The sequence below is a fragment of the Tursiops truncatus genome, chromosome 18, assembly GCF_011762595.2.
Source record: "Tursiops truncatus isolate mTurTru1 chromosome 18, mTurTru1.mat.Y, whole genome shotgun sequence".
In the NCBI taxonomy this organism is placed as follows: domain Eukaryota; kingdom Metazoa; phylum Chordata; class Mammalia; order Artiodactyla; family Delphinidae; genus Tursiops; species Tursiops truncatus.
In genome coordinates this window covers 11,211,594-11,236,954 of record NC_047051.1, presented here as the reverse complement: position 1 = coordinate 11,236,954, position 25,361 = coordinate 11,211,594, and the positions used below count along the sequence as shown (strand labels likewise).

The 25,361-nt window shown below is 35.1% G+C and overlaps 1 protein-coding gene and 1 non-coding gene across 8 annotated transcripts in view; both read right to left on the bottom strand.

The window, feature by feature from the left end:
* Positions 1 to 25,361, bottom strand: part of NBEA (neurobeachin) — a 623,898-nt gene that overhangs the window by 331,629 nt on the left and 266,908 nt on the right. For all 7 annotated transcript variants that reach the window (XM_033843595.2, XM_073795053.1, XM_019936759.3 and 4 more), the window contains one exon: positions 2,385 to 2,446. In XM_033843595.2, the coding sequence (XP_033699486.1) occupies positions 2,385 to 2,446 (62 nt within the window). The remainder of the gene's footprint in view (positions 1 to 2,384; positions 2,447 to 25,361) is intronic.
* Positions 8,812 to 8,918, bottom strand: LOC117308894 (U6 spliceosomal RNA). Its single transcript, XR_004523146.1, has one exon. It is a non-coding gene; the product is annotated as a U6 spliceosomal RNA (small nuclear RNA).

Sequence of the window (25,361 nt, the reverse complement as noted above, 5' to 3'; positions counted from 1 at the left end):
AGAAAATTTCATTTGCATTGAAAACTTATTTTAACCAATAATTAAATCACAGTGTGGATAATATCTTAGCTGTATTTCCCACTGTGGGAAAAACATATACATGCAGTTCATCAAGATAGTAACTCATTCAGATTTTCAGCTCTTTTATGAGTCCTAGTAACTGCTCATCATAAGAACATTGAGCTATCAATACCTGCAAAGGGCTGACTGTAAAACAGAAGAAAACTCAAAACTCTGCAGCTTTAAAGATTCCTCAGGATTGCCTGTGCCTTGGCGCAAAGATAGCTTACCGAACTATGCTAATTCTACAGGGATCCAGCTCCACTGTCAAAAGGATGTGTTAGGTCTGTAGACGAGAACTCGGCACTGGCAGTGCTGCTGCACCAAGCAACCGCCGCAGCATCAGCAACTGTATTATTACTGTCAGGAGCCTGCTGCTGCTGTGTGGCCTGGCTAATGGGTTACAGTATAAATCATCATGAAGTTGAGTAGTAGAGAAAAGAGCAGACTATTTTAAGAAACTTTGACAACATGTCCATTTTGTGTGTGTTCTCGAAAACCAAGGTTTTATACATCCGTTGAACAATGGATGATCTTCAAAAGACGCTTTTATAAGCTAATTGTAAACTAGAATAGTAAACTCCTCCCACCTGAACTGCATCGAAGGAAGATTACTCATTTGTTTCTTTATCTTTTAAAAACATTTTTGTGGAAAGCAAAGTTCCAGTTTAATAGAAAATAAAACAACTGGAGCTTTTTTCAGTAAACAAATACATTTTTAAGTCACTTAAATGAGGTATATTTAATCAATTAACCACTTAAATATTTAAAGCACACTGAATTATTTTAAACATTCAACGTAAAGATCAAATTGAGAGACATGTTTATAATATTGCTTTGCTGAAACACTGAAAGTGCACTGCATAGAGGGCTTAAATTTCTCACTCTTCCTTTCAATCAATATCTGAGGCAAAGTTTCATCTCTAGGGCCCTTAATGGCAGGAATTCCTGGAGCCAGCAAATGAGTAATGTTAAACCTATGATTAGATGATGAGGCCATCAAAGACACTAGACCCTAATGCTACATTCTTCTTTATTTCTCTGAACTGCAGTGAAACCAAGAGCTAAGGAAGAAGAAATTTTACACTATATTTTCCCCATAAAACCATGTTTTTTTAAATGTGCATTGTCAAGAACCTACAAGGTCCAGACAGATCTCACAGAATGTCTCTCGAACTCAGGACTCTGGCATTAGGTAACAATTTTCAAATGCCCTGCAGATGAACTCTTGCCAGGAATGCTGTTTTCTTTAACTTCTTCCTTATTAATATTCTTTCTGGATGAAAAGGGGAAAATGGACCTAATGATGTCCCTATGAATATATTCTTGAAGAAAGTAAACCTGGAGACTGAAAATTACTGGGTAAGTTTTTGGTTCTTTTGTTTCTGCTGATGCTTTAAAGGATCAATTGAAGCCATACTGTTGTTTATTTGGAAGTTAGTTGTGGTTTTAGCCAGACCTCAGGTCAGTAACTAGAAACAGTATAGATGTATTTTCCTTGCTACTGAGGAAATTAGAGATAATGTAATAACTACTTATTACAAACACACATAAGGTCTTTTTATTCTCATATTACAAAATATTTAATACTTATGTGAAAATCGGGATCACTAGGAGACTTGGGAGAGCTGGCAAGAAGAAAGACCATTAGGTCCCTATTTTAGTTATCAGAAAAATGTTACATATAATTTTCTCATAATTGCTTAAAAAAACAACACCCAACAATTATAATTCTATTTTTAATTCTGATTATTGAAGATAAATAGTATAAGTAGATTTTTAGAATTTACATTTAAATATACAAATTACATTAAAAAAGGGAAAGCAGCAAGGTATCGTATCAAAAACCCCTCACTAATAAGCTATATTTTATACTTTGGCTACTGCAACAAAAAAACCTCTAGTTTTCATTATCTATAAGAGTGAAAAAGAAACCATGTAATTAACAATAAACATCAAAATTATAAATAATACTGTATCATTTTTAAAGGATGGGGTGTAAAGATGGATATCAAAAAATCTATAACAAATTATATATACATATATTTGCAGAGATTAAAAAATAGGGAACAACAGAAGGCTAGGTAGGTGGGAAATAATAAGACAGCTAAAGGGAGGGAAGGGAAAGGGAGACTAAATCAATATTTGCATGGTAAGATCATCTACATAAATATACATCTCTGTAATTTATTGCCTTCATCTATGAAATGATAGAAATTTTTAAAATATATAAACATATACATATATATTCACATACATTCTTTTGTTAGTGACAAAACAATCCTCATGTAGTTTAATGTAATCAAGTGATTGAGATTTCGTACCTGAGAACAAAGCAGCATAACAAGCTCAACCACAGATGTGCTGGACTTCATACAAACAAGGCCTACAAGGAAGAAAGGTTAAAACAAAATGAAATTACACTGGTAGAAATCATCATTCTAAGTTAATTCATTATATAGGTTTTAACTTATAAAATCTTTCTTTAAAGTAAAATTCCTAAAATGAAATGAATGGAAACATTCATTAACATATTTTTATAGCATTAATTTCAAAATATTCAGATATTCAAGAAGATGTGAAAAATACTAAAGAAATTGACCTCAGGCTTGGGTTATTTATTTGGTCAAGGCATTTCTTATATTTAAACAAGGTGGGGTAGCTATCAAAATTGATAAGCTAGTTAGAACTCTTTTTATTCCAATGACATTTGCTATGTTATTGTTTCCTGGAGCACAGAACAGTAATCATTGAAGACCTGCCTAAATTTTCTTCCAAAAAACAAAATTAAAATAATTTACAAACAGGTAATTACCCACTGGTTGTCAATTGTTAAATGAATTTTATAATATTGAAAAATGAATTTCACATACAATTAACATATTATGAAATACTTGTAAAATATTCCATTGTTCTGCTTCCAAAGTCTCTGAATAGACATCAGAAGAAAAAAGAATTAAATGTATTAATACATATGTAATAATGGCTACTACTCATTGATCACATATTATGTGCTGGGTATTGTGTTAATGTACAAGAACTCATTTAATTCTCATTTATATTCTGTGATGTGCTATTATTATTACAATTCTACAGGTAAGAAAATATTCTTAAAAAGTTTAAATGTTGATTATTCATCAAGACTTCAATTAAAAAGATGACTGCTGTATAACATAATAAGAAGGCTGATCATGATTGTTAGTATTTTTAAAGTGCCAACATATAGAGAAAGATGTAACCAAGGATTCATAACAATCTCTGGTAGGAGGAGAGTATATTCATCATGATGTCCGCTAATGTAAAATATATTTTTTAAAATTTTTAACTAAGTTTTTATTATTTATTTATTTTTTGTGGTACGCGGGCCTCTCACTGTTGTGGCCTCTCCCGTTGCGGAGCATAGGCTCCGGACGCGCAGGCTCAGCGGCCATGGCTCACGGGCCCAGCCGCTCTGGGGCATGTGGGATCTTCCCGGACTGTCCCCTGCATCGGCAGGCGGACTCTCAACCACTGTGCCACCAGGGAAGCCCTAACTGTTTTTTAAATTAAATTAATAGACTAACTTTTTTTTTCTTTTTATATGAAGACAAATATAATCAGTAAAAGCCCTGTATAGTAAGAAATGCCATGATCTTACATTAGTTGTTGCTAAATGGCAAACTAAAGCGAAACCAGTTATTTTTTCTTCTTAAGGTGATTTCAATAAAGAGTCTCAAATGTCTTCCAGACACTAGCATGTATATTTATTGTAGGTAGTCGATAAATACCCTTTTGTGCCCATTCTGCTAACAACTCTATCCTTAACGTACAGACCTACAAAACAAGTTGTAAAAAGGCACCAGGATTCCATTTTATCAGATCTTTGGGCAGACAGTTAACTAATGAAATAAGAGGCAGATGTGAAAAGCTCATCTAAGAGACAATTGTTGCAACTGATCAGCAATTCTCATGCTCAGGAGCTAGAGAGTCAGAAAGATTAATGGGACATTTATCACCTGTTGGCTACTCAACCACCTGAAATTCTGACAAAGAAAAACTAAATAAAAGGCCAAAGGACTATGTACAGCAAAAGGATCATAAATAAAATCTGTACTCCATATCAATTTAGATTTTAGACTGTCAAGCTGTATAAAGAATGTTTAGACTACAAGGCTATATGATGAATGATTATATAAAGAATTTTTCACTACATATTCTGTGTACTAGAGTTTTGAAATACATAACTTGTACAAATTAGGAAAAACATGCAATTATATTCATTTCTCACAGACTAATTTTAAATGAACTTCTAAAAAACTGCTGTGTAACAAGAATATTCATGCTTCTTCCAAACACATACTATCATTCCATCATAAGAAAAACAAATGCTCCATCAATGCTTTGTTCAAAGGAAATGAGAACAAAATGATAGGATAGCAAAACTGCAGTTTGCAAACAGCACTCTAGGTACTTTGAAAAAGGCCATTGTGATTTCAACTCAATAGACCCTTGCACCTTTACTAATGTGATGTAATTAGAATGAACAGAATGATAATGGATCCTACTCAAAATAACAATACGAAACAAAACAAACAAGTGAAACCTAAATTTGACAATGAGAACACAAGCAGAGGCAATTTTGGAAGACTTATCACCTTTCAAAAATTATATAATCATTTTGGTTGACACTATTTCTAAGTGTTAACAAAAGTATTACTAAAACAAATAGATTTTTTATTAGAGATATGAGATACTGAAGATATCTAGAGATATTGAGACATTTAATAGAGCTACTGAAAATACAAGCATTGTCTGATGACACTAATCCTTGCACATTCTCTAAATAAAAAAGCACCTATATTTGAAAATTTAAGGTGCAAGTAATAAACGTGGTTTGGTATAACTTTAACCATAAGCTCAAGAAAGCCAAATTTATCTAGCGATACTATACTCAGGCTATATATGCACAAGGCAAATATTTAAAATTGTTATGTCTGAAACAGGTTGAGTTTTTTTTCCTTTTTGCATCTGGCAACAAATTCATAATCAAACCAACTCATTTGATATCTCCTCATGAGTAAAGGATAGTGTTAGCACTCAGGAGATTAATAAGACACTATCTACACCTTCCCAAGGGCTCCATCTTTTAATTCCAATCTAAGATTATCTAACATTTACATATAGCTTTGGCTGTGCTGGGTCTTCGTTGCTGCGTGCGGGCTTTCTCTAGTTGCGGTGAGCAGGGGCTACTCTTCATTGCAGTGTGCGGGCTTCTCATTGCAGTGGCTTCTCTTGTTGCGGAGCACGGGCTCTAGGCACGTGGGCTTTAGTAGTTGCGGCTCGCGGGCTTCAGTAGTTGTGGCATGGGGGCTCGGTAGTTGTGGCTCATGGGCTCTACAGTGCAGGCTCAGTAGTTGTGGCACACGGGCTTTGTTGCTCTGCGGCACATGGGATCTTCCCGGACCTAGGCTCGGACCTGTATCCCCTGCACTGGCAGGCAGATTCTTAACCACTGCACCACCAAGGAAGACCTACATAGAGCTTTATCATTTACAAATCACTTATATATGCTGTCTCATTGGATTCTCTTAACAACTCTTTGAACTAGTTATTATCACCTCATGTGAGAGATAAAAAAATGAAGGGATTCAGTGACTAGCCCAAGATGTTTCATACAGTAAGTGGTGGAACTGGGACCTGAATTCAAGTCATTTAACTTGAAAGGCCATTTCGTGTTTGCTGCAGCACTACTTAAATAATTTGACACTAACAGGATGGCAACATGTGACGATGAGAAAGGTCATAATGGTTAATTCCAACTTGGGTGATTTTGACAGTTTTCTTGGAGAAGGTAGCATATGTTGGTCAGACATGGGGACCAAAAGCTTAAGCAGAAAGTACAGAGGGAGCAGGGGACGAAAAAACTCTGAAAAGACCTTTGTAGCTTGGGCGACTGGCTGACTAGAATACAGGGGGGTGTGAAAGTGGGACTGGAGCGCTACAGTAAAATTCAAAGATAGATAAAGATGGAAAGAAAGAAAATTACACGTTTTTGAAAGTTAAGAGGAAGAATATAGAGTAAGTTATACAATGGGAGGAATGACACTAGGATCAGTTATGGCATCCCTATTCCATGATGACTTTTCTTACCTTGTCAATTAAGAAGTATCCCCTACGGAAGCGATACAAATGTGCCCCTCCAGCAAAAAGCTAGTTAGAAGTGTTGGCCAGTTAACAGAACACTTTCACCAGGAAATGTATATTCACCAGAATAACTATTCTGACTAGAAATACCAGTCCAATACTGTGGACCATACTATCTTACCAGTATAAAGTGAACCCATGGAATGTAGATAGTCAACATGTGAGAGAAAGAAGCCTGAAAATATAGGAGGTGCTCCAGTGGTGAGGAAACTGTCCAGTACAAGCTTTTGAATATACTATGAACTACACTGAAACATTGTTCAACGTTGTCTGACTGGCCAAGATACAAGTACATGAGAAGTTGAATTAGGTAGACAAATTTGAGGTGGTCCAGATCCAGGCAGCAAACACATACTGGGTACAGATGAGTGAACTGCCACCCAACTAAATCGCTGGCAGTGTTTTTGGGTTTACACTTACTAGGGGTAAAAAGTCAGTTTCTACTTTCAGAACTACATTCCTCTGCCAATAAAACAAACAAACCACCACCAACAACAAAACCTCATCAAATCCCACTAAATTGTAAAATGAACATTAAGTTAAAAGCTTGACCTTTGGGATAAAACTATCTTTCTTTAATAAAAGAAATACTGAAAGGTATTGTGATGCTGTTTTAATACACAGCCGTCAGAAACATTTGATTCAATGTGTGGGTCTGACTTCATGCATCTGTAGAATTAGAAGATCAAATTATGACACTTAAAAATAGTGTAGAAAAATTCCATCTCTAGCAGGATGCCCCTTATGGTGGGAGGTGAAGCGTATGAAGCGTTACGGTTACAAGAGAGGAATTATACTTACAGCTGGGATGCATCTTCTAAGGAACATCAAGTTTTCTTTCAGCAAGGGCCCTCTTCCAAAAGAGGAGAGCATTCACATCTATGACTAGGGCAGTGCTGAGTATATTCTCAATAAACTTTAGTTAAATGAATTAAAAACCATCACTAACTGAGGAAATATATAGTTGATATATATTTATACAAATAAATATAAGTTGATGAAGAAAAAAGATTTTAAGGAAAAATAAGAGTGTTTTTTTAAGAACAAGAGCGCCATTCAAAAAGCATTTATTTTTACTTATTTATTTTTTTAACATCTTTATTGGAGTATAATTGCTTTACAATGGTGTGTTAGTTTCTGCTTTATAACAAAGTGAATCAGTTATACATATACATATGTTCCCATATCTCTTCCCTCTTGCGTCTCCCTCCCTCCCACCCTTCTAGGTGGTCACAAAGCACCGAGCTGATCTCCCTGTGCTATGCTGCTGCTTCCCACTAGCTATCCACCCTATGTTTGGTAGTGTATATATATCCATGCCACTCTCTCACTTCGTCACAGCTTACCCTTCCCCCTCCCCATATCCTCAAGTCCATGCTCTAGTAGGTCTGTGTCTTTATTCCCGTCCTACCCCTAGGCTCTTCATGACATTTTTTTTTCTTAGATTCCATATATATGTGTTAGCATACAGTATTTGTTTTTCTCCTTCTGACTTAACTTCACGCTGTATGACAGACTCCAGGTCCATCCACCTCACTACAAATAACTCAATTTCATTTCTTTTTATGGCTAGGTAACAAAAAGCATTTATTGAACTTGTGTCTTATGTGCCAGATACCCCGCCAGGTGCTAAGTTTAAAAAGAAGTGAGGAAAGTGGGAGTTTATATAAACAAATAATCATGACACAGAATCGTAGGAAGGACACAGAGAGTACAGAGCATTAGACACACAGAAAGGGTAGTGAGCAGCTCTGCTGAGGAGAATTTATAGGGAGTGTGACATCTGAGTTGATGATGCTAACCCTATCTAGGCAAAAAAAGGAAAAAAGGAAAGTCATCCGAGGTGACAGAGAAACATCAGAGGTATAAAGAAGCATGACATTGCTAGTAAAATGGAATTGGGATGCTATACTGTGGAGTGCAGAGGATGGAAGGTGGTGAAATGAAGATGGAGGAAGAGAGGAAAGAGAGCCATCTATGGCATCCTATTCCTACCGGCAACAGGAAGCCACTGAAGGATTTTAAGCAGGGGCAGACAGAATTCGATCTATTTTGGGAAGATCGCTTCTGTCAGTGGAATAGGAACTGTCTAGTCGAGATGATGAAAACCTGAGCTGAAGGCGGCAGCAATGCAAGCAGAGACAGTTTGAAAGACATTTTGGAGAAGACAATAAAATACTCTGGATAACTGAATATGACATTAAAGGACAGGGTAAAGGAGCAAAGTGTGAATGATAAAACCTTTAAGTGAGAAAGGAAAATAAATGAAGGAGCAGGTTTGCAGAAAGAAAGTGAGTTTCATCCCAGACAAAATTAGAATATAGGCAAAAAAATTAATTTTGATATTTAAGATTATTTGTTTTTTTAGGTATGGATGCTATAACCCTGACAAACCTGATATAAATAAATTGCACAGATAACATGGCATTGGACAAAACTGTGGCGTTATTATGAGTCCCACTAGCAAACTACCGGTAGTAATCTTACCAGTACAGTTTTTTTTTTTTTAACATCTTTATTGGAGTATAATTGCTTTACAATGGTGTGTTAGTTTCTGCTTTATAACAAAAAAATATGGAATGCTTCACGAATTTGCATATCACCTTTGCACAGGGGCCATGCTAATCTTCTCTGTATGGTTCCAATTTTAGTATATGTGCTGCCGAAGCAAGCACCAGTACAGTTTTAAGATATAGTTTTTCTCTTTCTCCTCATAATAAAATATGCTAATTTAATTTCCATCAAATAGACATGACTATTCTGATAATTTGAATTTTAAATATCAAGTCTGCCCAGGACAATTTAGTTTTTAAATAACTTTCTAATGATTTTAACTCTTCTAAGTTCCAAAATTAGTACACATTAATGGCACTGAAATAGTTGAAATAGCTTCATTTTAATAATAAATGTTGAATAAGAACTACAGACCTTGAAAGAAAGTTTGCATGCTCACTACCCTTCACCTGCTTTAGTTTCAGTGGTGTGCAGCTGGCAGTGTCTTTGAAATTCTCTGCTCTGTATAGCTTTCACATTGTGTTATGCGGCATTCTGAGATACAGCATATAACTATAAAGTGTGTATCTCTTGTGACTTCTGCAATGCTTACACATCTTTATCCACATAATATCAATTTCCTATGTTTTTTACATTTCTTTTACTTTTTTACCTGAAACATGAAATTTATTTCTCTGTTTCATCACTGTGATATTCTCCTGACGGTAAAAAATTACTTTCAGCGTTACCATTTAAGTCATCTAAACTTATTAAGGTCAAAAACGTAACAATTAGCAAACTGTGGCTTTCTAACTTAAAACTGAAAAACTAAAACCAAACAAAAAAAAACAATATTAAATAAACATTCTCTGAAATAACAATAATGGTTTGAATTTTTACTGTTACTGCTGCAACTAATATTAATATGTGTCTAGGTAGTATTACTATTTTTTTTAATTTTTAACATCTTTATTGGAGTATAATTGCTCTACAATGGTGTGTTAGTTTCTGCTTTATAACAAAGAGAATCAGTTATACATATACATATGTCCCTGTATCTCTTCCCTCTTGCATCTCCCTCCCTCCCACCCTCCCTGTCCCACCCCTCTAGGTGGTCACAAAGCACCGAGCTGATTTCCCTGTGCTATGCGGCTGCTTCCCACTAGCTATCTATTTTTTTTTTTTTTTTTTTTTTGCGGTACCCAGGCCTCTCACTGTTGTGGCCTCTCCCGTTGCGGAGCACAGGCTCCGGATGCGCAGGCTCAGCGGCCATGGCTCACGGGCCCAGCCGCTCCACGGCAATGTGGGATCTTCCCAGACCGGGGCACGAACCCACGTCCACTGCATCGGCAGGCGGACTCTCAACCACTGCGCCACCAGGGAAGCCCTAGCTATCTATTTTAAGTTTGGTAGTGTATATATGTCCATGCCACTCTCTCACTTTGTCCCAGCTTACCCTTCCCCTCCCCGTATCCTCAAGTCCATTCTCTAGTAGGTCTGCATCTTTATTCCCGTCTTGCCCCTAGGTTCTTCTGACTTTTTTTTTTTTTTGATTCCATATGTATGTGTTAGCATACAGTATTTGTTTTTCCCTTTCTGACTTATTTCACTCTGTATGACAGTAGTATTACATACTATTTTGATTGGGCATTTTAAGATTTGCCTTTATGTTTCAGAGAGTTTGATTTAAAACTGCACTACAAATGAAAACAACTGTAATGTTATCTTCAAGAAACTAAAATAACATTAAGCTCATTTACTAAAAAAAAGCTTTTTTAAATGTAATTAAACCATTACAGCTTATTTTTGTATTTAGATTACAAATTTTAATTGAAAATTTTAAAAAACACCTTCAAAATACTGCAGAAACAGTGAGAGTTCATTCATTCATTGATTTACTTTAGTTCACTTAAAAACTAGGTTATCACAAATTTATGGCAGTCTTACTGTCTTCAGAATAGGAATAAAACTGAAGTCTCTGGATGTATCATATACATTAGGGGTCAGCATACATTTTTGTAAAGACTCAGATAAAATACGTAGGCTTTGGGGATGCGGGCCAGGGGACAATAATAAATTTCTGTCACAAGTACTCAACTCTTGCCGTTGTAGGGCAAAAGCAGCCAGAGACAATGCATAATCAAATGAGCTTGGCCGTCTTCCAATAAAACTATTTCCTCACCCATAGGGGTGTGTGTGTGTGTGTGTGTGTGTGTGTGTGTGTGTGTGTGTGAATGTGAGAGAGGGAGAGAACACATACATGCGCACACATACTTGTACATACATCCTACAGATTTTTAAAACTGCAGGGGAAATTATTTTAGATGTATGCCTATGATACTTTAAAATTCCAAAATACAAAAAGCTCTGAAAAAAGCTTTCTCGTAAGATTGTCAAAACGTCAATCATCAGCAAAATTTCACCTAAATAATATGATGCTACTTACAAACTTTATTCTACTTAGGATGACTATCCCTATGTATTACTGAAAATATATTAATGTATTTAAGTCCATGAAGATGCTATGAAATACACATATAAGCACCTATTACTTTTCTTAAATCCTGAAATATCTGAATTACGAAACACATCGAGCTCTAAGTTGTTTTCTTTTTTTGAAATATGGGCTGGTTATTATTTTTTTATATAAATTTATTTACTTATTTTATTTTTTGGCTGCATTGGGTCTTCATTGCTGCGCGTGGTCTTTTCTCTAGTTGCAGCAAGCGGGCTCTTCGTTGCAGTGCGCGGGCTTCTCATCGCGGTGTCTTCTCTTGTGGAGCAAGGGCTCTAGGCGCGTGGGCTTCAGTAGTTGAGGCACATGGGCTCAGTAGTTGTGGCTCGCGGGCTCTAAAGAACAGGCTTAATAGTTGTGGTGCTCGGGCTTAGTTGCTCCGCGGCATGTGGGATCTTCCCGGACCAGGGCTCGACCTCGTGTCCCCTGCATTGGCAGGCAGATTCTTAACCACTGCGCCACCAGGGAAGTCCCAAGCTCTAAGGTTTTGAATATGGATTTTAGGCATTTATTAAAATAAAAGAAATGTGACTTTGCTTTTTAAGAGTCAGAAATTTGTGGTACTCTTACATGAAATATTTTGAAAGATTAACAAAGATATTAATACTAATATATTAACTGCAACCTCAAAGTAATTTGATATTGTGACTTTTCCCATGGAAATTCCACATGTTCAAACTAAAAATCTATTTCCATATGAGAATGGTTGGCTAAGTGCTTTTAAATTGTAAATCTAGAATGTTCAGATTGCTCACAAACAAGATTAACTGTAACTGTAGTTACATAATACCATCATTTTGACTCATTTATTGAAATAAACTCTAAATTTCTGTTTGCTTGTTTGTTTTTGGCCATTGTGTTGATATAGCCTAGGAATCTTATTGGCTGTGGAGATTTTTTCTTTTTTATAGTTTTGCTTCTGCTAAGAATTTTTGCAAAGTGGTAGAACTTAAGTTCCTAACACTCTTTTATAGATTATTCCTCCACAGAATGATAGATTACAATAAAAAACTGAAGTTACAGTGATAGTTCCTGCATAGACATTTGCTCATGCTCTGACTGTGAGTGAGCTGAGCTGAAGAGAATATTCTCCTGGCATTATTATCAACACCTGTAAAATGTGAAACACTGTTGTAAATTTACTCTTTTTTAGAATTCTTTAGAATCCATGTTTGTGCTAGCCCATCAAAAATGTCATATCAAGGAAGATGTTCCGGCAAATTCTTGGTATTCAATGTCACTTTTTCTTTTTGTCTCCATGTGACTTCCACTTCTCTTTGCACATTCCATGGAAATACCATTTTACATTTACACATACTAAACAATAGATTATAATTTCACAATCACTTGGGACTGATTAAGTTTTGGGTTGGCTGTCTCTTGAGGTATTTTCATTTAAATAATTTATTTTAGGGACTATAAGTAAGCCACCGCTGTGTCACAGAGATGACACTGTCTTTGATCTCAAGGAGTGAAAGCCCGGTTATAAAAATAAGGCACATAAATAAACATATGAAGGTGTCCAGGGAGAGTATTATACTGAAGAAATTATAATAAGGCACTATGCCTCCAAATAACTTAAAACAACTATTGTTGAGGTTTTTATTAAAAACTTTTATCCATAGTATTAGACTCAAGTTTCCACTACATAAGTGATTAACCTGAGTGTCTTGCCCTTTCCTTAACTTCCTGATTTAATCACAACAGCAATGAATAAGGATGAAATAAGGGAAATAAGAGACATTTTCACTATCATAAATCATCTGGATCCCTCAATTCTCTTTGGGTTAAATTTAATTATAGAACGAATTGCTATTCCTATATCACTCCTCTGCATCAACTTTCTTCTATTCTCCCTGTGCTGCTTCAAATTCCAAAAGTCTCTATTAAATTCTAAAACTACTAAACTATGTCTGGTTCAAATTTTGACATTACCCAAGAAAGACTCTGATCCTTAATTATTATTAAGAATACTATATATCTCTTAAACATGTATTTCATTTCAAGAAATATTAATAATCAAAAAAAGCAAGATAAATAGTTATACAGTTAAATCACAGAGAGTTGAATTAAATGGCTATACTAATGCCTACTTATTAAAAATAAAACAATAATTCATATTCCATAAGATACGGGATCCTCCTTTTAGACATAGTGTGTATAAATGAATGATTTGTGTAATTATAGTTCCAAACTACTGAAATTCTGACTTTCATTTATTTACATTCTCAAATAAGTACATTTAATAATTTTAGGTTCTCAAACGTAACTAAATTTAAATTTAAAATTGCTTTTTAGTAATACACACCTTTAAGTTCTTTATTTTTGTATTCAGAAAAACACTGGTTATTTTTCTTTTAAATACTTATATAATGCACAATGGAAATACTATGCACCACTTTTCTTAATACATTCATAAAGTCAAAGATAAAAACTAAGAAAATAATTAGTAAAAGGAAATTATTTGATAAATATTGTGATTAAGCCTAAAAAGGGAAAAAAAAAGGCTACAGGATAAAGTAAGCTCAAGTAGAGGTCAGTCAGCTGAACCTCACTTATTTTCAAGTGTACATTAACTTTATCCAATAAAGTTGCTAACAGCTTATTGTTATTTAAGCCTATAAACTTAAATAAAGTTTAAGCTTTATTAAGGCTTAAATTGTTGAAGCACTCAGAGAAAACAAGCTAGACTTTCAGAGAACTCCTTATCTGTGCTCAAAGCAATAAATTCTCCAATTTGACTCAAGCTGAATTTTCTTTACTGAATCCTCCATTTAAAACAAAATATTGGGCTTTCCTGTTGGCGCAGTGGTTGAGAGTCCGCCTGCCGATGCAGGGGACATGGGTTCGTGCCCCGGTCCGGGAAGATCCCATATGCCGCAGAGTGGCTGGGCCCGTGAGCCATGGCCGCTGAGCCTGCGCGTCCGGAGCCTGTGCTCCACAACGGGAGAGGACACAACAGTGAGAGGCCCGCGTACCACAAAAAAAAAAAAAATTAAATAGGGATGAATAAGCAGTCCAGTTTTATTCATTCTTAAGAATGAACTAAAAAGTTTTTGGAACTTTAAAGAACTCAGAAATTCCTTCATTTTAACAACATTTAAGATACTGCCAAAAGTCACAGAAATTATTTTAAGTATATACTCCATCTAAGCAGTAGTTTATTGCGATTATTTGACAAGGATTATATAAGCAAAAAAATATAGATCACTAAATTCACAAGATTATTTTGCCTATACCAGAAAACTCTATATCCAACTCACACCCATCCACAATTCAGAGTCAAATTATATGGTTATATACGTACCAGAATACAGTCTGATAACAATACCGTAGAGAAGTCACTATGTGAATTGCTTTGCATTTAAAAAAATAATACTTCAGCATAAAATATTAGACCCACTTATTAAAGTAAATGGTGCTTTTATTTCTTCTAATTCTTCTTGCAATAACAGATATACTACAAGTAACACTTATTTTTTGTTTTAACATCTTTATTGGAGTATAACTGCTTTACAATGGTGTGTTAGTTTCTGCTTTATTAACAAAGTGAATCAGCTATACGTATACATATATCCCCATATCTCCTCCCTCTTGCATCTCCCTCCCACCCTCCTCCCACCCCTCTAGGTGGTCACAAAGCTCATCTCCCTGTGCTATGCAGCAGCTTCCCACTAGCTATCCATTTTACATTTGGTAGTGTATATATGTCCATGCCACTCTCTGACTTCGTTCCAGCTTACCCTTTCCACTCCCAGTGTCCTCAAGTCCATTCTCTACATCTGCGTCTTTATTCCTGTCCTGCCCCTAGGTTCTTCAGAAACATTTTTTTTAGATTCCATATGTATGTGTTAGCATACGGTATTTGTTTTTCTCTTTCTGACTTACTTCACTCTGTATGACAGACTCTAGGTCCATCCACCTCACTACAAATAACTCAATCTCGTTTCTTTTTATGGCTGAGTAGTATTCCATTTTGTATATGTGCTACATCTTCTTTATCCATTCATCTGTCGATGGACACTTAGATTGCTTCCATGTCCTGGCTATTGTAAATAGAGCTGCAATGAACATTGTGGTACATGACTCTTTTTGAATTATGGTTTTCTCAGGGTATAGGCCCAGTAGTGGGGTTGCTGGGTCATACGGTAGTTGTATTTTTAGTTTTTTAAGGAACCTCCATACTGTTCTCCCTAGTGGCTGTATCAATTTACATTCCCACCAACAGTGCAAGAGGGTTCCCTTTTCTCCACAGCCTCTCCAGCATTTATTGTTTGTAGATTTTTTGATGATGGCCATTCTGACTGGTGTGAGGTGATACCTCATTGTAGTTTTGATTTGCATTTCTCTAATGATTAGTGATGTTGAACATCCTTTCATGTGTTTGTTGGCAACCTGTATATCTTCTTTGGAGAAATGTCTGTGTAGGTCTTCTGCCCATTTTTGGATTGGGTTGTTTGTTTTTTTGATATTGAGCTGCATGAGCTGCTTGTAAATTTTGGAGATTAATGCTTTGTCAGTTGCTTCATTTGCAAATATTTTCTCCCATTCTGAGGGTTGTCTTTTGGTCTTGTTTATGGTTTCCTTTGCTGTGCAAAAGCTTTGAAGTTTCATTAGGTCCCATTTGTTTATTTTTGTTTTTATTTCCATTTCTCTAGGAGGTGGGTCAAAAAGGATCTTGCTGTGATTTATGTCATAGAGTGTTCTGCCTATGTTTTCCTCTAAGAGTTTTAGAGCGTCTGGCCTTACATTTAGGTCTTTAATCCATTTTGAGTTTATTTTTGTGTATGGTGTTAGGGAGTGTTCTAATTTCATCCTTTTACATGTAGCTGTCCAGTTTTTCCAGCAAACAGTCATTTTTTGAATCAGTATGAACTGCGATATCTACAAAGTGGAGTCAAATAAATGGTAATAAAAAATGTCTGACAAAAAGTAAGGAGCTAGTCATTCCCAGGAATTAAAGACATTTAATGATTCAGTTCTAAAAACAGCACTGCATACTTACTGTACACAAGGCACAGATATGAAACAGATGTGTTCCATGTGCTAGAGAATCCTGCATTCTAATGGAGGACACAACAGATAAACTGATCAGTTTAGTGTGAAGAAAAGAAGTGTTATCTCAGAACCATTACAGGATATTGACTTGGTAAACAAGATAAATGATGTAATTAAAGTAATTCTTATTGTGATTATAATATGGTGAAATTGGAAATATGGAAAATGGTGAAATTAATAACAAAATGAAACATGTAACCTAAAATAATGAACAGTTATTAATTTCTTGGGAAAAACTGACTTAGAGATCACTCCAAGATCAGCAATCACGAATATTTCAACTTGTAAAACAGAATCTGTTTAATTTGACAGTAAAAAACTACCTCTGTTGACAGAATATAAAACTGCAAGATTTCTCCATATATCAAAACAAATACATTAATAGAAAGCACAACTAATGTGAGAATATTTTCGAGTTTAAATGTTGCAAAGTACAGCTATTGAAATAATCTGTATAATCTTTTTAAGTAACTAGTTTCAAAGTCAAAATAATATCCTTAATAAGAAAGATTACCTTTGGTTGGGTTTAGTATAACTAGAACCACCCTACTGAGTAGAGAGAACAACATTTTTGAGATAGTAACATGTATATCATGAGTCACAGGTTGTATTTCCGGAGGGAGGAGGAGGAGAAGATAATCCTTTAGCAGTTAAAACTGGTATCACAAGTCCAAATGGTATCTTTCATGGATTCTATTATGTACAGTAGAGTTTATATTGATTTCATATGCAATCCAGTAAATTCTGTTACTGGATATGAAGCAAAAATAGATTGAAAGCACAGATTCTACATGGAGGGTCAACGTATATAGAAAGTAGTACGGACAAAGAAGTTACCCAGGAAAATAAACGTTAAAGGAGACATAGGGGGAAAAGCTTAGACCTCTGGTGAAAGTCCACAAAGGTAACCATTTTATGAACTGTCTTAAGAATAGCTAAAATAGAAAAATATTATTACTTGATCAGAATCTCACCATGTATAAAAAATTATACAATCTTGGTTTGCATTATTATACAGTAGAAAAATTAAAGATGGAATATTATCCCACTGCCCTTTGCAATAATAGGACAAGAAATAATAAGCTTATATTAGTACTACAATTTCTGAGGGACATAATGAAATAGACTCTATTTGTAGGAAAAATATCAGGATGGTACAAGGTGGGTTCTAGGAAATAGTTACATGAAACCAAAGATGCTCACTTGGCAAATGAGAAGATTTCTGGGGAAAGAGTTACTGCAGAAAGGGCTTATTTCTCTTGTGATCTGGGGTCCACCTAAACTGTAGCAACTCTACCTAATTAAAGGGCATCTGTAATGTGGAAAACTGTGTTTTGATACCTGAGAAGGACAGACTGGAGACTGATGGTCAAGGGTGACATGCCCTGGGCCTGACCTCAATCCTTGAAACCAGAGACAAGGAACAACATATCTGGACAGCAGAGATCATGGACCAGGAAAAAGTCTGCCTGTGTATATTCTCTTTAGTTGTGGTGGTGTTTAAAATACAATGCAGGTATTTTTAAAAATCTGAATTTAGTAACAAATCAGTTGGTTCTCCCACTTCGTTCTAAAATATTGGGGCTTATCCTGAGCTCTCAGAGCTAGGCAATTTTATTAGCATTACAGAATTCTTTAATCTAATCAAGTTTTTAATTAACTCGAAGATCTAAACTGAAAATCTGAAGACATGGTTTCAGAATACAAACTAAATAGCTGTGTAAACTTAAGCTAAGACATTTGCCTCTCTTGACACTAAAAATCTTCTCTGGTAAACAACAGATTAATGATTTTGAAACTTTTTTTTTTAACTACAATCTAAAGCAATACATTTTACATCCAGATCTACTACATATAATTGAAACAAATGTTTCACAGAAGATCACTTCCTCTCACTGTGTGCAGATACTCTGATCTCTGCTATGCTATGTCATGGCATGCCATTAAAAATACTGTCAGGGCATGCTTTACTGATTATGCCATATCATCAATGGATCACAAGCTGCAGTCTGAATATCACTAAAGCTGGCCTGCCTCCTGTATTTACATGGCCTGAAAGCTAAGGAGAGTTTTTACATTTTGAAATGGTTGGGAAAAAAAAAGAAAGAAGAATATTTCATGACACTTGAAACATAAAATATTCAAATGTTGAATATTCAAATTTCATAGCCAAGCTCGTTGCTTTACATATTGTCTGCAGCTACTTCCTCACTAAAATGGCAAAGTTGAGAAGTTATGACAGAAACTGTATGCAAAGGCTAAAGTATTTGCTTTTGGGCTCCACATGGAAAAAGTTTGCTGATTCCTACACTAAAGGACACCTATATTTCTTTCTGGCCTGAATATCCATGATGCTAAGTACTTCCTTCATGTCTTACTGGGCTAAACTGGGACTAGCGGAGTAGTTGCATGATGGTGAGAAAAATGATATGGAAAAGTATGGGTTCTTGGTAGGTTATATAGGCATCAGATTTCTATTTCATTCTGTACTTGAAAACAAGAATGAGAAGTAGTAATCCAACAGGCAGTACGTGGTGGTAGTATACAGATTAAAATCATTTACAGCATCTGCCCTGTGAGTTCATAGGGCTTTCACTCGTAGCCTTTAAGTATTTCCTTTTTATAGTGGTCCCAATAAAGGATGGTAGTTGTTTCGCAGGGATTAGTTTTGAACATAAAATGGACGATTATGTTGCACTGCTTTGCTATGTACACGTCAAATTCGCAATGATAAAACAGGCACTAAGGGGAGGAAAAAAAAGCCTCACTTTTATATACTTTATCTGAGTTGAAATTGTCTTTCAACTGTCTTTTTAAAATCTTTTTTTTTGTTCGCATTAGACCTTTATTGAAACACTAGATTTAGTCAATAAAATCTTATTTGCTCTTTCTGCCTCCAGACTCTCCTATTTCAACCTTGCTGTATACAACTGACAGACAGTATCTTAATCATATTTTGATTTTCTCTCTCCCTTTTCAAAATTCTTCTGTAGATGACTAGGATCTAGTTTCTTTTTCTCTAGAATATATGTATTTGGCAAAGTCAGTGTCTCTGCCTTTCCACAATCTTCAACAGTGGTCATGAACAGATATACATTCTTCTGGCCCTGGTATCTTCACTTCCCTTACATACCTGGTTTCCCTTCCAGGTTTAAACCTGACTAACATGCACCCAAATTCTGTTTCTGTGTATGCTGTACTGTTATTTTACAAAATTTTGTTTTAGGAATATAGTTGGGAACAAAGCAATATCAGGATAAATATCAGCTTTCTGGGATATAAACAAAACTTGGGAGTATTGTACTGAAATATATTATTTCATGGTCAATATTAAAAAGTTACTATAACCATCACTCGTGAAGTCCTCAGACAACGTTGGAATAAGGCAACCAAGGGATTTTTGCTTTTTGCTTGTTTCAAATTAAATAAATTAAGCCCCTCTCTTTTATCATTCAGACCAATTACTAGAATCTACTTGACTATAGAAAACAATTTCATTTGTTCTACCATCCACTTATCCATCCACAAGTGTGTTTTGGGTACATAGCTAATGCTAGGTCCTCTGGCAGGTCCTAGAGCCCTTGTGGAGTGCATGCTTTCCATGAATCTATTAAAACAGAAGGAAAAAAATAATATTCTTAAGTTTTTAAAGTATGTAAGTTAATATTATAAAATTAAAAGAATATTTATAACATATTTCATAATCTAAAACAATCAGAATTCAGTTTAAAAAAAAGGTGGATTTGCCTTAGAGCAACTTAAGGATACAGAGGGCCATCAGTTACTAACTGAACTCAGTATAAACACTGTGAACTAATTACATATTATAACTATATAATGTCCATAAGAATATAAAATGGCTGGAAAATATAACCACTGTAAGTACTCAGCAGTGTATTTTCTCTTTAAAATTTTCCAATTTAGTTTTTCTTTCCCAATTGTTTATTTCTTGAATGTGCATAAACATCTGAGAGGGTGAAAAAATAAACGCCTATAGTGATTTCAAGCTTAGTTTCTGGAAGGTCCCATGTAGCTTAGCATATGTATAGACATTATATCTAAATCAGTATGCAGGCAATTTTCACAGTATAAAAATAAGTTATTTTCTGCCTCAATATAAACTACATGTGTAGCCTCCGAAAACAGACTTGTTATTCAATATTCTATAGTCCATGGAATATACAGACCTTTGCTTCATGTTATTAACTGATCTAGAGCACCCATATGTAGTGATTTGCCCAGATAATGCAAGCTGATACCAGCCTGCGTGTCATTCTAAATATGGGCATTTTCTCTTCTGAAAACGTTCTGGTTTGCATGAAAATTTATATGAATACTTTAACTTTATTAGAACAAAAGAGAAAACTGTTCCCTTCTAAAATTATGTTATGAAATATATGTTACAGGTAACTACAATCTATTATTTCGTGAAACAAAAATATTTCCCAAACACCATATCAAGGTGTTTCTTAGGGATACATTTAGCTGCTACTGATGACAGATTCTTCATATTCAGTTATTCCTGTAGTAAGTAGTTCCGATATACCACTTTTAGATGGCCACACACGGCCTACTTTTTTTAAAGCTTCTTTTTTAATCCAAGATACAAAGATCATGCACTACATTCAGTTGTCATAGCTTATTAGTATCCTTTCATCTACAACAGTTCACAGCTTTCCTGCACCTCAAAACTTCCTAATTTTGGTATCCAGATTGCTTTTCTCCCCCCAAATTTAAAAAAAGTTTCCCCACGTTTAAATTCAGGCTACACATTTTGGCCAATAATATTCAATTTCATGGTCTATTCTTGATTTATATGCTGTCATTCATATCTCCTATCTCTGTGAAGAAGATTCATGCCTGTAGGCTTTACTTCTAATTTCTCTCCTGGGAGCCTAGGAGATGATGTGTTACCTCTGACTATATTTCTATAGTATACTACAGAACACTTAATATAGTATATTACATATACCAATATACTTGATATACTATATTCAGGAAATTCTTCTGGTAAATAAGGTTTCTCTGACGTTTCATCATTCCTTGATTTTATATTAGGTTGTTGGAATGTAGTTCCAGCTCAGCTAGTCAAGAATATATGATAAGAGTCATAATAATTTTAGTGAATGAAAAACTAATATTGGTTTGAGGACTTTAGTAAAACCATTCTCTTTGATGAATCACGTCTTCTTTGCTTTAATCATCTTTATTGGCTAAAAGGAGATTTCCATATTGAAATACTAAACTGGGCAGTTTGAAATATTTTATTTGTGATGAAAGAGTATGATTTCTCTTTTTAGAGGGTATTGTTTTCATGTTAGAAGTTACCTATGATGGAAAAATCTTTGTTAACATCTACATTTAGTAAACATTTGTGTTATTTTTTGGACAACTTAAATTCTACTAATTTGTAAGCAAAAAGTAATCTGGAAAAGATGCTCAGCGATTAGGGCAATACAAAAAGAGCTATGCTTTTGAACACAGAATCAACTAAAACTGAATGAGAACATCCTTGCAGATAAATTGTGAATTTAACAGATGCAGAAAATTCCATTTACATTTCCCTCAACTCACATCCATTCCTATTCTATAAATTATTCTTCTAAGCTCAGAAGTGTCCCTGTTCCCTTCCAAAGTGAATTTCTATATTTGGTCTGAGCCCTTCTTGATTCATGATGTCCTTTCTGCACTATTTCTCTTATACCTATCAAGCATCTTTATTTTTACATCTCCAATGTTTCGGGGTTTTTTTTTCCCTCTGTCTCCTAACAGACATAGATTTCTCCTCCATGAATAAAATTGTCCATACTCACTTGAATGTCTATCAATTTTACTCTCTTGTTTCACTGTCAAATTTTTCCAACAAGTGGTCTATGTTTAGTCATTTTTTTCCCCAAAATGTTCGCCTTTGGCAATCCAGTATCTGTTTCCACTATTCTTCTGAAATGTCTCCAAGGTAACCAAAGGATACGTTTCATGAAATCAAGTGGTCTGGTTTTAGTCTTCCTCCTCTTGACTTCTGCATAATATTTTCCACTTTCATGTAGTAAGAATAAATTTTCAGCCCTCATTTTTAACACCTAAGTTATTTTTGTATTTTAATTCAACTTTATAGAAAGACAGTTTACATAAAATACAATTTGACAATTTTGAATGTACACTTCTTTGAGTAAAGACAAATTTACACATCTATTTAGCCACCAGTACAACCTGCTCCCCGCAAATTTCCTTTGTGCCTATTCCTACTCAGTCTTCTCTGCATCCCTAACCCCAGACAACCACTGCGTTCTACACAAAAGATTTCTTCTGCGCCAGTGTTTTGTAAAAATGAAATCATACGATACGAACTCGTTTAAGCCAGGCTTCTCTTGCATGATGTTTCTGAAATTCATGCATTTTGCTATGAGTATCAGTAGTTTTACTTTTTTTTTTTTTAATTTCCGAGCAGTAATCTATCATATGGACATACAAGCATTTGCTTACCCATTTTTTTAATGAATATAATTTTTCTATTTCTATTTATTATGAATTTTTGTATGAAACTTGTATCTTTATGTGGACATATGTGTGTTTTACTTGAATGATAACTGTAGTGGAATTCCTAGATCAAATTTTACGTGACTGTTGATAAAACATTGCCAAACTGTTTTTCAAAGTTGTACCCTTTTATATTCTGAATCAGCAATGCATGAGATCTATACACTGCACAAATCTTTTTGTGCATTTCAGTTGTGTTTTCACCTTTCTTGAAATAATAAAGCATAATATGCCAAATACACTGCTTTTTTTCTTCCATCTTCAATATTAAAATGGTTACCCAAAACTTCACCAATTTTGATAGGACTCTTTTTAAATGCACACTGATATGACAGCTGCCACATACAATCTAACAAAATTGTTTCAAATGAATTAAAGAAAACTAAGTGCTACTAGAGCCATCTTACGGAAGAAAATGAACAAACCTTTTGGCCCACACAATATTATCAGTATTTTTTACTTTAGTCATTCTCATGTTTGTAGTGTTGTGTCATCCTGGTTTTAATTTGCATTTACCTTCTGATAATGTCGACTATCTTTTTATGAACTTATTTGGCATCCTAATGTGATCTTTTGTGAAGTATCTGTTCAAGACATTTTTAAATGAGTTGTTGGTTTGCTTAATGTTGATGACTACTTTTTGAAATTTTCTCTTGAAACCTGGTTTTGAACAGTTTAATTATGATGTTCCATGGAATGATTTTCTTTGTGTCCATCCCACTTGAGGTTAGTTGAATTTCTTGGATCTTAGGATTAATAGTTTTCAAATTATTTGGCTATACACATACACACATATCGTCTCAACCTCCTTCATCTTGGACTCCAATTCCATGTATGTTAAACTGCTTGAGGAGTAGCCCTTGTTACTGACACTCCTTTCCCATTTCCAGGCTGCCTCAAGTCTATCTGTATTTCATTTCCTGACTTTGAGACTATCTGCTGTATCCCCATGATAATTAAGTTATCTCTAATGTTCTTGTGAGTTCTCAACCAAACACAAGTAATGCTCATGGAACATAGCAGTGATATTCAGGGCCATTCTGTGCGGTGGTGGAACAAGGTAAAGGGCACTAAGGCTAAGACACATACACACACAGCCCTCACCCCCAACACACACACACAAACATCTTCTCTTCTAATTAACTTGGGTCTGCTTCCTTATTACTATGGCAACTCTAGGCTCATGGTATTTCCAAGACCTCCTGAATAACAGTTATCAAGATCTAACGCCAGCACTCCATCTACAACGGGACCTTCTTCCTTAAATCTGAACTCTAAAATAGGCTCCTCTCAACTCTTTAAGAGAAGTCCAGTGGCTCCTCTGAAGTGCATCCTCCATTGCTGCCTAAGCCAAATAAATAAAGCAATTTTGTTTTGTTTTAAATTAATGATAATGATCATTTATTCAAAAAGATGAGCAGGACTGGTGGGTGATGATTACATACAACTTCTATAAATTGACAAGGATTAAAACAATGGTGTACTCATGCAATAATAGAGCAGTGAAACAGATTTAAAAGTTTGGTAACCAACCCATTAGTATAACTATAACAATTTTGGACCAAACGTTGTTTTGCCATCTTTTTTTTTTTTTTTTTTTGGTATGCGGGCCTCTCACTGTTGTGGCCTCTCCCGCTGCGGAGCACAGGCTCCGGACGCGCAGGCTCAGCGGCCATGGCTTACGGGCCCAGCCGCTCCGCGGCATGCGGGATCTTCCCGGACCGGGGCACGAACTCGCGTTCCCTGCATTGGCAAGCGGACTCTCAACCACTGCGCTACCAGGGAAGCCCCTGTTTTGCCATCTTAAGCTGGTAGATTTTGATACTTGCATTATATACTCTAATTTGTACACATTAGTTTGCACATTGAAAAGCTAGAATTTTCTTAGAGAAAGTTCACTAAGCTCCCCAAAACTATCATCTTAAAAAATACTAATTATTGCCAAGGGGAAGACACACACACACACACACACACACACACACACACACACACAAGCTATGCAAAAATAGCTACCGTTAATGAGTGAACTTAAAAGGTATGAACAACACTGATTCCTATAGAATCATACAAAAATAAATTTAACACAGGTTGACTAATAAAATGATAGACAAATTAAGAAAAGGAAAGGACATTATTTTAGCATGTGTTTTAAAGGACACAGACAGTATAAACTACCAATAATTAATTATTCTATAAGAAAAGAGTTAAATGGATACACACGTGAATCAAGAAAAACTGAATATAAAACAACAAAGATTCAATTCAAACATATTTTATGATTACTTGAAATCAGGAGTAATTGTCTTCTCTTCTCATAAGACATTAAAATATCTTCAGTTACCTAAATCCAGTTTTGTTCCTACCATACCTATACATATGATGAAATCAAAAGCACTGAGATTTATTCATCAGAAGCACTATTTCTGAACAGAAATATTCAATAACTAAAGATATTTTATCATATTACTCTCCTGAGCTCTTCACAATAGTTTGACAGTTTTTCTTCTCAGAGGAG